General features: G+C 54.3%; 5 protein-coding genes across 5 annotated transcripts; 4 read left to right on the top strand and 1 right to left on the bottom strand.

The window, feature by feature from the left end:
* Positions 1-1,228: 1,228 nt before the first annotated feature.
* Positions 1,229-2,554, top strand: HO173_006279 (uncharacterized protein; the record flags this gene model as incomplete). Its single annotated transcript, XM_037308190.1, has 5 exons — positions 1,229-1,420; positions 1,482-1,580; positions 1,650-2,023; positions 2,089-2,153; positions 2,241-2,554. The coding sequence occupies 5 exons, from the start codon at positions 1,229-1,231 to the stop codon at positions 2,552-2,554; spliced, it is 1,044 nt and encodes a 347-aa protein (XP_037164964.1).
* Positions 2,555-3,705: 1,151 nt separating this feature from the next.
* On the bottom strand, positions 3,706-5,663 carry HO173_006278 (uncharacterized protein; the record flags this gene model as incomplete). The annotated part of the gene is made up of 2 exons (XM_037308189.1): positions 3,706-4,808; positions 4,958-5,663. The coding sequence occupies 2 exons, from the start codon at positions 5,661-5,663 to the stop codon at positions 3,706-3,708; spliced, it is 1,809 nt and encodes a 602-aa protein (XP_037164963.1).
* Positions 5,664-6,996: 1,333 nt separating this feature from the next.
* On the top strand, positions 6,997-7,629 carry HO173_006277 (uncharacterized protein; the record flags this gene model as incomplete). The annotated part of the gene is made up of 2 exons (XM_037308188.1): positions 6,997-7,055; positions 7,194-7,629. 2 exons carry the CDS (start codon positions 6,997-6,999, stop codon positions 7,627-7,629), a joined length of 495 nt encoding a protein of 164 aa, XP_037164962.1.
* A 706-nt stretch (positions 7,630-8,335) lies between these two features.
* Positions 8,336-9,712, top strand: HO173_006276 (uncharacterized protein; the record flags this gene model as incomplete). Its single annotated transcript, XM_037308187.1, has 1 exon — positions 8,336-9,712. The coding sequence occupies one exon, from the start codon at positions 8,336-8,338 to the stop codon at positions 9,710-9,712; it is 1,377 nt and encodes a 458-aa protein (XP_037164961.1).
* A 790-nt stretch (positions 9,713-10,502) lies between these two features.
* Positions 10,503-11,856, top strand: HO173_006275 (uncharacterized protein; the record flags this gene model as incomplete). Its single annotated transcript, XM_037308186.1, has 2 exons — positions 10,503-11,700; positions 11,768-11,856. The coding sequence occupies 2 exons, from the start codon at positions 10,503-10,505 to the stop codon at positions 11,854-11,856; spliced, it is 1,287 nt and encodes a 428-aa protein (XP_037164960.1).

Raw genomic sequence — 11,856 nt, 5'->3', positions numbered from 1 at the left:
TGACTAGGGCGGTATTAATTGCCACTCCACTAAAGTACGGGAGCTCCCGGGCAAAAAGTCGTCCCTAACCAGGGATAAATCCTGGTGCCAACACGGCGAGCCCTGTTCATGAGTCGGTATTAATGCCGCCCTAGCGGGCCCCTCCCGGCGGGGTACTCTACCCTTAAATTGGTATCTTGCGTGTAGATTATCTTGGCAAGAAATTCGCCGTCCTCACAACGCAATAGCTTTTCAACGACCAATCCTACAATGAGACTTTCTGATGCGAAACTTTTCCATCTGCTTATGGATCAAGATCACGATACTGAAATTGTTGTTTTAAACAGCCTTACTGTCGAGTTGCGGTGAGTTGCACGAAGAGATGCAATCGGTCGAGAACATTTACCCACCAATCCATGAGATGATTGATTTTTTTTCAATACAGATCAAAGTTACTATGCTTTGAGACGATGTTTTACAGAAACCGGATTGGACTTTTTCAACGCTTAAGGGTGAGAGAGATTTTTATCAATGCAGATCAGAGTTACTACTCGTTGAAACATTTTCGCAGCGAACGGATCCGACCGCTCTGATAATTGAGAGGGCGAAAGATCTTGTTCAATGCAGATCAGAGTTGCAGTGTCATGAGATGATCCTGCAGAAAACGCGTCCGGCTGCTTCAAAGAGTTTGGACGGAACGTGCAGGATTCTCTTCAGTGCAGGTCGGGGTAAGATCTCAAAGCCTGGCGGGACCGGCGAAAGTACCTACCTGACTCATCCCTTCTGCGGGTCGGGAAGTCGTGCGTAAGTACCCTTTTCCCTCCAACTGTTGTCTCCCGAATCGTTTTCTGCGAAACCCGTTCGGCTGCATGCATGCTCGCAACAAGTGCTGACTGACGAGAAGAGCGACACGCCGTCGCGTGAACATGCTTCGATTTGCAAACAAGAGGTGTGTGTGTGTGTTGCATCGCATTTCGAGGGCTGGTTTAAAAGTCTGAGGTAAGCCGCGGCGGGTGAGTTCGAGTACGTAACAGTGTTAGAGACTCGTGCGGCGTCGCGCACCACGACCCTGTCCTAGGGCCAGGCTCCTCGATCCCATGTGCCAGCACTTGCTTCCCTATATCATGGCGCAATTCTCGACTTGGATCCATTGTATCCAAGTGCGCTACATCCGTAACAGTGCCTCTCCGTCATCGTTGCAGTGGTGCGCTTGATTTGTCAAAGTTCGTTTCCTCTCAGTATAGCAGACATGGCCACACTTTCTCCTTCTGAGATTGCTTTCCAGAGATCCCACATAGGAGATGACAGAAGGACTGGAATAACTGTTTCGAATGTTATCTGTTATACACTCGCGGTGGTCGCAGTGCTACTGAGGGTTTTCTCCCGTCGTCTTGCACAGGTGGAGCATCGAGCGGATGATTGGTGGATATGGGGTGCGCTGGTCAGTCATCCATAATTATATTCAGTAATTGTATATAGAACTGATAGTTGATCTTCTTCAGTTCCTCTTCACTGTCTACATTGCTGCCTATCAAGTCCTGGTTCACTTTGGCTTGGGAAGACACGTAGTCCTTGTTACCAATACGAAGGGGTTTGTAGTGGTAAGTCGAGATATCCTCGTGCCAGGATCATCCTATCGTTTGATTACTGACATACGAATTATCCTGCAGACATCAATATTCGGCGCAACCGCTTACAACCTGACGATGCTCGCCATCAAACTCTCAATTGTTTACTTCTACCGTCGCATCTTCCCTCAACGTTGGTTCAAACACGCTTTGATTGGAACCGGGGCTATCGTGGTGGGCACCGCACTTGCCCAAGTACCCCTCGACATCGTGCCGTGTATGCCCATAGCATCACAGTGGGATCGTAACGTGAAGGGTAAATGCATCGATCTCGGAGCCGCCATTCTTGGAATCGCTATCAGCAATATAATAACAGATGTCATACTCCTTACTCTCCCCATGCCTCTGCTATGGAACCTGAAAGTCTCCCCTTCTCGGAGAAGACTGCTGCTATCACTGTTCCTCCTTGGCGGGTGGTAAGTCACGCCCCAACCCGCTAGAACGTATCCCTGTCCATCCGCGCTGACCGGCCCCACTCTAGCGCTTGCATCGTCAGTCTGGTCCGAGTCTTCTTCGTCCAGCAAGCCGAGGGCGCAGACTCAACCTGTAAGCCAGCTCCCCCGCATATCCCTCGAAAAAACCCCTTCCCCCCAACCCTTCATCGATCCCCTCACTCTAAAACCCAAACCCCAGGGAACTACGTCAACACGGCCGAACTCTCCACCGTGGAACTCGGCGTCGGCATCTCCTCCGCCTGCCTCCCCACCTGCAGGCCCCTCTACAACCACTGCTTCCGCGGCGGCGGCGCCCGCTCGAAGGCGTACGGCCACTCGTCCAGGGCCATCCGCATGGCGGACATCACCCGGGGCTGGTACGGCAACCGGGAGGCGCTCGGGAGCGGCGGGGACGAGGGCGGCCTGCACACGGCGTCCGCCGCGCGGGACGGGGGTGGGGGTCGGATCCTGGTGACGAAGGAATTCGCATCCGAGTCGGTCGGGTCGCGGTGACCCCTTTTTTATGCAAAAAGTCGATGGTGTCGGGATCGAATCCCCTACGTTCGGTTGGTCCCCGTTCCTGTTTGGATCGACCACGTCATACCTGTATCCAGGATCGAGGCCATTGTCAACAAGTGGGGTTCATCGGCCGGGTCTCACGCCCGGGGATGGCGGAGTCTGGATGTGCACACTTGGGGGCTCGGACTACGGTCGTGTTTTCTCGTACTATACATCCCGGCGCGAGATAAACTCTCCCGTGGTATCTGGAGTGTGATGGTAGTTAGCTGGCTATGTATATGTATAGGTGGGGTGTGGGGGTGGGTGGAGTGTGGGGTGGGTGGGTGGTGGGTTGTGGTGGGTGTGGCTGGGTGGCTGGGTGGCTGGGTGGGTGGCTGGGTTCTACAAAAAGTCCAAAAGAAACGAGATCGAATCACGAGCCATGAATAGATATGAAATCGATAGCTGTATAGACCGTACGGACACCTATCTCCGACCCCTCACCGGGGGGTTTCCCGACAAAGTCCCTGGAACAGGTGCATATGATGTGACCCGCTACAACCCCAGTCCCAGTGGCCACTGTGGCGAATGGTCGGTTCGGAGTAGTCGGGATGTTGATAGATCATGATTCATGTTCACGGTACGGATGTTGATGGATCATGGTATGCATTCACGGTACAGATGTCGAAGGACGGGATTGATTCATTCCTCGTCGATGTCGATGTCGAGGGATAGGGTTCGGGTTCGGTGGTGAGGACACCAGAAGATTTCGAATAGAATTAACTCTTCATGGTTCTTATCGTCCGTCCTACACGTACATGTACACAGGGGCTCTTGCAAACCCTCCTACGGTTCTTTGCTTGGCATTCACCCCAGCTTGCGCGTGTCGGGGTAGCACGGATTACTCGCCCTGAGGCACTGATAAGCTTTGTGTCTGGGGCTCGAATCCTGGCGATACATTCAGTATATGTATTCTGGCGTGGTTTTCGAAGTCATCTATTGAGCTCTCTGTGCCATTCCATGTCAAAGCTATTTAGGGTATCTTATGCTGCTAGAGTCAAAGCTATTACTACAACGTCTGCAACTCTTCATTGAAAATGAGGGCTCGAGTGCTGAAATGAGCCCACTTATAGGCCTTCCCCTCGTCGGTCTCCTGAAGAAGTAACTCACGCCGATTTTGTCGTCTCGTATGGCTTCATCTCCATGTCCTCTCCCTTATCCAGCCCCGTCTCCCCCTTAGCATTCTCCTTCATGCCGTACTTGGTGTCCAACTCATCACGCAGCTTCACCTCCTTCTCCACAAACGTGATCAGGAACCCGATGCCCGCAAACGCAATCCCCACGAGCCACACCAGCTGCATCGACTTCGTGAACAGGTGCACCACCTCCCCACGCGAGGCCTCATCTTTAATTCCCTTCACGAACGCCGCCGTCGCGTACTGGTACGCCTTGCCCCCACTCAGCATCTCTGCGATTTTCGGATCGCTCAATCCCTTGGCCAGCTTATCACACTTGTTATTAAACACCGCACTGGGGATCGTGACACCCCAGATGGCACCGAACCCGCGCACGAAACTCCACACGCCTGTCGCAGTCGCCACGTGGCTCTCGTCCAGTGGTGCTTGCATGGCTGGAAGTATAATGCCAGCAAGTCCCCCAGCGCCTATCGCGGCCAGCAGCTGGAAGCAAACCCACGTTGCGGTACGAGACCCTGGTTTCATAATGCTGAACAGCCCGTACGCGACGGCGAGCAATGCGAAGCCGGCGAAATGCATCTGCTTGTACCGCCCTGTTTTCGACAACAGAAGTCCGCCGGCCATTGCAAAGGGGAGTATTCCCACGAAAATGGGCAGGGTTTGGACGCCAGAACGCTCGGGGGATGAGTTCTGTACGGCTTGGAAGTAGATGGGAAGGAAGTAGAAGATCCAGTACGTCATCATGGAGTGGATAAGGGTCAGCGCGAGCGCAGCGGATGACGTACGATTCGCGAGCAAGACCTGCGGGAAGGAGGGCTCTGGGCACAGACGGGGCGTCCATTCGAAGGCGACGAAGAGACAAAGGCCGAGGAAGCCGAGGACCAGAGGCAAGATGACGCGGAAGTTGCTCCAGGCGTACAGCGTGCCACCCCATGTCAGCGCTAGCAGTACGGCTGTGATGGTCGCGATGAAGATGGCGTTGCCGGAGAAGTCAATGCGCACGAAGCGGCGTGCCATCGTTTGGTCACTCTGATAGTTGGTGTGCAGGAAGAAAAATAGCAGCACCAGCGCCACTGTACACGTTCCGAAGTCAGCATTGTCCAAAGGAGAAAGACAGGAGAGTGAAAAGGGGGATTGAAAGACGAATTTCGGGAGTACACGTTATTTGCGTACAAAAAACACTGCCGCCGAATGAGATTGTTTGGACTCAGGAAAGACTTACCGCCGCCGATGGGAACATTTAGGTAGAAAATCCAGCGCCAGGTGGTGTTGCTCGTGATGACGCCTCCAATGAAGGGTCCTAAAGCAGCGCCGAGAAGACTGGCGATGAGGACCACGGGCATGTATTTCCCACGTTCTCGAAGTGGTACTAGGTCCGTCACGATCAGCTCGATCAGCATGTTGATGCCGCCGCCGCCCAGACCCTGGACAGTACGTGCGGCGATTAGCATCTTCATACTTGAAGCGCCGCCGCTGAGACCGCTGCCCAGAGTGAAGAGAGCCACGGCAGAGAGCATCAGCCAGCGCCGGCCAAGAATGTCGCTTGCTTGTCCATAGAGAGGGAGTGTGGCGACCGACGCGAGGAAGAAGGCGTTGGCGATCCAGAGGTAGAGCTCACCACCGCCCAGATCGGCGATGATAGTTGGCAAAGCGGATGTGATGATGGTGCCTTCGATGGCGGAGAGCAGGCCTGATATGGAGAGGGAGGCGAGGATGGCCCAGAAGCGCCAGGAGTGGGTAGTGTTCTTGAAGTCGGCGGCGACATTGTCGGAGTCAGAGTGTGGTACTGTTTGCAATGCTGGATGGGTAGCTTGGTCATCTACCGCCTTCTGATGGGCTTGTGCTTCTGTTTCACTCGAGCTGACGGTGATTGCGGTCGCAGGATGATCCTCCATAGCGTCCGCTTGTACAGGCTTTGTGAACTTCATCCTCTTCGATGTAAGGTGTTAGATGTTAGGTGTTATGAGTATGTGAGTATGTTCTTTTTGAGAGGAAGACTGAAGACTGGCTATGGTAAAGATTCCGTGTGGTGATTGCCTAGGACAGTAAAGTACATGGGCTCAGGAGGAAGGAGGGATCTATCTATCCATAAGGCCGCTATGCTATCTATGGACTAGCTGCTCAAGATTTTGGTCAATTCCATTGTGAGCAATGAGCATATAGTAGTAAGGTAAGCAACCAAATTTTCTATTTTTACAACGGAAGCAGCACGACCCGAGAGCCGAGATGCCGGAGTTTGTCTATCCGCCTCATTCTCGCATTCCGCAACAGTGGTTGCAGCGGCCGTAATCATCCCCACCAAAATCAGAAGATGATCTTCGAGAGATCGAATATTGATGAAAGTATGAAACGTTGGGCCTCCCGTTCTGCGGGTGCTAAATAAGTGGCCGAGTGATCCCTTCGTCCCCGCCATTTTCAAGGACCGACCTATTTCGCGCTACTTGCAGATCTCTCACACTAAGATTAAGGTACCTTACCAATCACGGGGGTTCCAGAATTCGTCGTACACCCTAGTCCAAATTAGGCGCTAGGGTGTACGGTTCTGGAGCCCGCGTACCAATCACGGGCAGCCGCGTTTAAGGATGCAGGGTCGCGTCACAGTAATTACCGCTAGCAGTCATTACCGTGTTTACACACATTAAGCGATGTTTATCAAAATATTGTAATTGTATCTGTTGTGTAGATATCAAGGTAGACTTCTTACGTATCTCTTAAAGCCCCTTATTCTACTATCCTTCCTTTATCGAATTCCCATCTTCCGACGTTTCAGCCAAGTCGGAACGTGACCGAAGTCTGAAGAGCAGATTGGCTAAACTCTCTCCGACGGAAATTAGTAGCTAATCCGTACCTAACTACTTCGTACTCTACTTATCCCCGCACTCTGGACCCACTCCACTCCAACCCAACTGTCTGCAATGATGATGATTGAGTATAATGATGGTCAGGCTCGCCCAAGTTGGATTCTTGTGGGTTCTTATGGATGGTGGTGTATATGTTGTGCGCAATGATCAGTTCAGTCTGGATTACAAGGGAACTTGGCTCTTACATAAGGCCGTCTGCGGGCTTGCATTATCTGACCGAATTTCGCATCGGTCTCAGAGACTTGAAAGTAGCCCTTCTTCTCCTTCTTCTTCTTCTTCTTCTTCTTCTTCTTCTTTCTAGCAATTGATCCATCTCAACGTCTTCAATTCGCAACATTACCGAGCACACGACTTCTCACGCAGAAATCCTTCTCCGCCCTCCATCACATTTTCTCTCAACATGGGCTCCCCAGCTGTCGTCCTCCTGCGCATAGCTCCCCTCATCACCGCCACAGCAGGGTACGTCTTCCGCCCCCATCTCGGTCCCCATCGCCGTCTCCACCCCTATCCGTTCAGAGCCCAAACCCTCCCCCCCTTCCCCTCTTCCATTCGCACCACCCAGCTAACATGCGCCCCCTTCCCCTCCCGGGTAAACAGCCACATATGCACCCTCACCCAAACCATCGCCTTTACCACCTTCATGCACCTGTCCGTGCCGACCGCCCACGCCCCCTCCGTCCGCGCCTGGACCCGTCCCTACCTCTTCAACCTGGGCCCCATCGTCCTGACCGCCCACCTGCTCGCCCTCGCCCTGCTGACCTGCAACACCCTGCCCAACCTCGCCGTAAACGCGGGCATGGGCCCTCGCGTGCGTCAGCTGTACGGCATAGCGCTGGGGCTCGAGGTGCTGAGTGTCTCGTTGGTGGGCCCCAAGTATCGAGCGGCGAAGATGTGCTGGGAGGGTACTGACGCCAAGGCTACGGTGAAGGGACTAGGGATGATTAAGAGGGTCAATGGGTGGAGGCTTTTACTGGTGGATTTGCCGAATTGGAGCTGTGTTTTGGCGGCCGTAGTGTTGGAGCTGGGGAAGTGAAGGGGAGGGCAGAGGGGGTGGGGTTGATGTTGATACCGAGGTTAGGTTTGAACTATTGAGGAGAGGATGGGTTATAATGCTGTGAGGATGAGAGGTCATGGTAGATCACATTTGCGCTAAAACAAAAGATGTAATTAAAATGGTAGGTTAGCCATGCGGGGATTATTATTTATGTAATGCACTCTCCCTACATGTGCGATTCGGTTCGCTTGCTAACACCGCGATTCATCTGTGAGCAGTAAAAAAAATGTTGTACGATGCTAGAGGAGTAAAAAACCGTTGTTGAGGACAAAAACAGAATAATCGAAAAGATTCACAAGTAATGAGTATCCGAGAATGCACTCTCAAAGCTACTTCCTCCGCTGATTGGTCTTTACGTTGTATCCGTTGTAGGAAGTACAGTAGTCATCGAGTAAAGATGTAGATTTTCTTGTCCCGCGATTCGAGAAAAATCAAAGGAGCGACTTTATTCGGTCACTTCTAAGATTCGGTCACTTCAGAGTGCTTGACGGAAACGCAAGCAGTCGTGAGTCTCACATCTTATAAGCAGCTAATCTTGCTATCTGTTGATCGCCTATATCATCCTTACAATTCCATCTCACTTCGTCTTTCACGAAACACATCTTCCGACACTTCCATACCCCCTAAACGCATCAACCACGGTGTTTCTGTCATCCACCGCTCTAGCCGTCCACAACTCCCCGTCATGTACCCCTTTTTCAAATACAGCCCCGCGAACCACTACTTCGACTACGGCTGGTACAACTTCGAGCTCCTCCGGCTGCTCGGCTCCGCCCCCCACGGCGGGTGCGACGTGGCCGAGTTCCTCGAGGCCGTCACCCAGCTGCGGCCCAACGACGCCCTCTCCTGGCAACGCACCTTTCTCCACCAAGCCGAAAAGGTCGAACTACTCGCGCTCGACGCGCGGGCGCACGGCCACGCCGCCGCGGCACGCAACGCCTTCCTCCGCGCGAGCAACTACTTCCGCGCGGCGCAATACCTCCACCCCGCCGCGCCCGCGGCCGAGCGCCCGCACCTGCTCGCCGTCTACGAGCGCAGCACCGCGTGCTTCGAGGCCGCCACGCGGCTCTTCCCCCATCGCCCCCGGCAAGTTGCGATCCCGTACGAGACGGAGCAGGGCAGGCGGGTCGGCCTGCCCGGGTGGCTGTACCTGCCGGCACCCTCGCAGCGCCTCCCGGACCGCCAGACCCCCGTGCTCGTCTGCGTCGGCGGCGCCGACTCGACGCAGGAGGAGCTCTATTTCCTGTCCGTGGCCGAGGGTCCCGCGCTCGGGTACGCGGTCCTGACCTTCGACGGGCCGGGCCAGGGGCTCGTGCTGCGGCGGGACGGGCTGCCCATGCGGCCGGACTGGGAGTCCGTCTGCGGGCCCGTGCTCGATTTCCTGCGCGCGTACGCCGCCGGGCATCCGGACATCGGCCTCGACGTCGACGCCGTCGTCTTGACGGGCCAGTCCCTGGGTGGGTACCTGGCGCTGCGCGGGGCCGCGGACCCGCGCGTCAAGGCGTGCGTGGCCGTCGATTCCTTCTACGACATGTGGGATCTGGCCAATGCGCGCATGCCGGGCTGGATGGTGCGTCCGTGGCTGGGCGGGTGGATGGGCGACTGGTTCATCGACTGGGCGGTGTGCCGGCACGGCAGGGCGGACGTGGCGACGCGGTACCAGTTCGCGCTCGCGCAGGGCATGTTCGGATGTGCGAGCCCGTGCGATACCCTGCGGGAGATGATGCGGTATACGTTCAAGTTGCGAAGTCGGAAGGGCGAGGATGAAGCCGGAAAGGATTACCTGGCGCGGATCAGTTGCCCTGTTTTGATCTCCGGGGCTGCAGCCGATCCGAAGTCGTTCCTTCCGGAGCTGAGCACGGATCTCTTGTATGACAATCTGGTTAATGTGAGGAAGGAAGACAAGGAAGTGTGGATTGCCAAGGCGTGGTCGGATGGTGGTTTGCAGGCAAAGTGTGGTGCATGGAGTCTGCTACAGTATAGAACCTTTCGGTTCTTAGACGAGAAACTAAGCATTGTGAGAGCAGCCGCAGATGAGGGAAGTACAGTCTCAGATACTTAGTGTAGTGTTGCTCGAGTGCCAATTCAATGAAATAGGTGTGAAATGGATGCTAAGCCATTTATGTAGAATGAGTACTAAGCTTGTCCTCGACAATGGGGTTGACCGAAAAGCGAGTATCCGATAGCAGAGATTTTCACAGGTGGTGAACCTTCAAGGTAACGACATCAAAGCATTTTGCATTTGGTGAACAGTTGAACACGAGTGCCGAGCCCCCTTGATAATCGTTTTTCATATACCGTTTACTTTACACAGGTAATATTACTCCTTGGCAGAAGTGTTAATTTATGTGTACGAAGTGCGTTCGTAGAGACTACACGTATCTCACAGTATTGTGTCATTGAATGATAGACATTATACGGAGTGAACGTGGAAATTTGCCTGGGTAACTTCCAGATTCGGTCCGTGCATTGTCGAATTTTGCTTGCTAACGAACTTAATCGCTTCAGTGCTCGAGAAGGATTCGGAGTCAACCCAGAACCTTTCGGTGCAGAAAACAAGTTGGCCGAAGAAAAAGTGGCCGAAAAGCACCGAGTCTCCCTCTTGCAGGCGGTGAACTCAGATGCAAGCAGAAGGCTTGAGCATGGAATTTACAGACGGGAGTAGATAGACGGTCCAACCCAGCATTCTGGGAGACTTCTCTCATCGTTCCAATTTGCCTACACCCCCAATTAAATTACCTTCCTTACTTCTCACCGCTAAAGTCCACTCACAAAGCCCTTCTCATCTGTCAGGGCTTCTTTGCCGGATCCCACTACTCCTATCAATCCGTTCCGTAACCACCACGACGGTCATGCGGCGTACCAATCGCAGAACCGCCTATCAGCGCGAGAAGGAGCCTATCCAATTCTCAACATCCTCTGAGGATCCACTGGCCGCATGGCGCATCTCCGGGATCAAGGGTCCGGTATTCGAGCAGTGGTATTTCGACAGCGTGGCGGCCGACAGCAAGTCCGGCATAACGATGATCTTCGCGCGCGATGCCAGCTACGCGATGCTTGGGCAGGGTCACCTGCGCATGGAATTCGACATAACATTTCCCGACGGGAAGCACTTCAATCATGCAGATTGGATGAGCGAGGCTGCGCTTGAGGAAACGGATTGCGATGTCATTGATGGGGTGAATGGTAATGGGTCTGGAGATGGTAGGAACGACAGCAAGAAGAACGCCGGGCAGATCAAGGGCGTTTGGACAGGCCCGCGTAAATTGTACACGCACACCATCGCGGCCGACGGCAGCAGCGCGCGCGTCGACCTCGACGGGCCCGAGATCCAGGGCTGGTACACGCTGACGTCCACGGCTCCACCCCACTATCCGCATGGTGAGAGCCACCCGGTGCGAGTGAGCGGCGAGGGTGCATCAAATGGTCACGCGTCAACGCAAATTTGCCCCAAGATTCACTACGTCGAGGTCATCCCCACTGCCGTCTTCGAAGCAGATCTGGTAGTGCAGGGCCGCCCGCTCCGCTTCAAGGGTATCGGAGGCCATGTGCACATCTGGGCGGCGGGCAGCTGGTTCGACACCGTGCGCGGGTGGCGAGTGTGCCGGGCGGTAGTGGGGCCCTGGAGCGTCACATGTAACGAGTTCACGAGCCAGGAGGATGGGAAGACGTACACGAGCGGGTACGTAGCGCGCGATGGGCGGAAGGAATTTGGAGCTTTGGTGGAGCGAGGTAGCGTGGAGTCGGGTGCTGGTGACCCGAAAGAGAATGAGCATCAAGGGGGGACGGTGGTCAAATGGAAGCCGACGTATGAGACAGGAATCGCAGGTCCATTCCAGGACAAGAGTACTGGCTGCATTCTGTACTTGAAGTCTGGCGAGAATGGTGAGGAGTGGCGGTTCGAGCTGGCGCACAAGCATGTGGCATTCGACGTGGCGTTTGGCGGCGGCGACTCGGGTCTCACGGGCTTCTTGTCCGGAGCGTCGGGCGGCAAAGTGGGCGAGCAGGTATACAGTGGTGTGGGAAATACGAACGTTAATGTCCTGCCGCGTGAGTGCTCCGCGCATGGATCTTTTCCTCTCTTACCTTTGCGACCTATGCTGATGGTTCGACACAGAGGGTTGGAGAAAAATCTACTTTTTCATATGTATGCTCTTGTCCAAACTCTCTCTTGGATATATCAACATTCTGGGCAACAATACTTAA

This window comes from Letharia columbiana (genome assembly GCF_014066305.1).
Source record: "Letharia columbiana isolate WasteWater2 chromosome Unknown Sc0000018_s1, whole genome shotgun sequence".
Classification (NCBI taxonomy): domain Eukaryota; kingdom Fungi; phylum Ascomycota; class Lecanoromycetes; order Lecanorales; family Parmeliaceae; genus Letharia; species Letharia columbiana.
The sequence above is the reverse complement of the archived record's forward strand: the minus strand, read 5'-3'. Positions and strand labels throughout refer to the sequence as shown.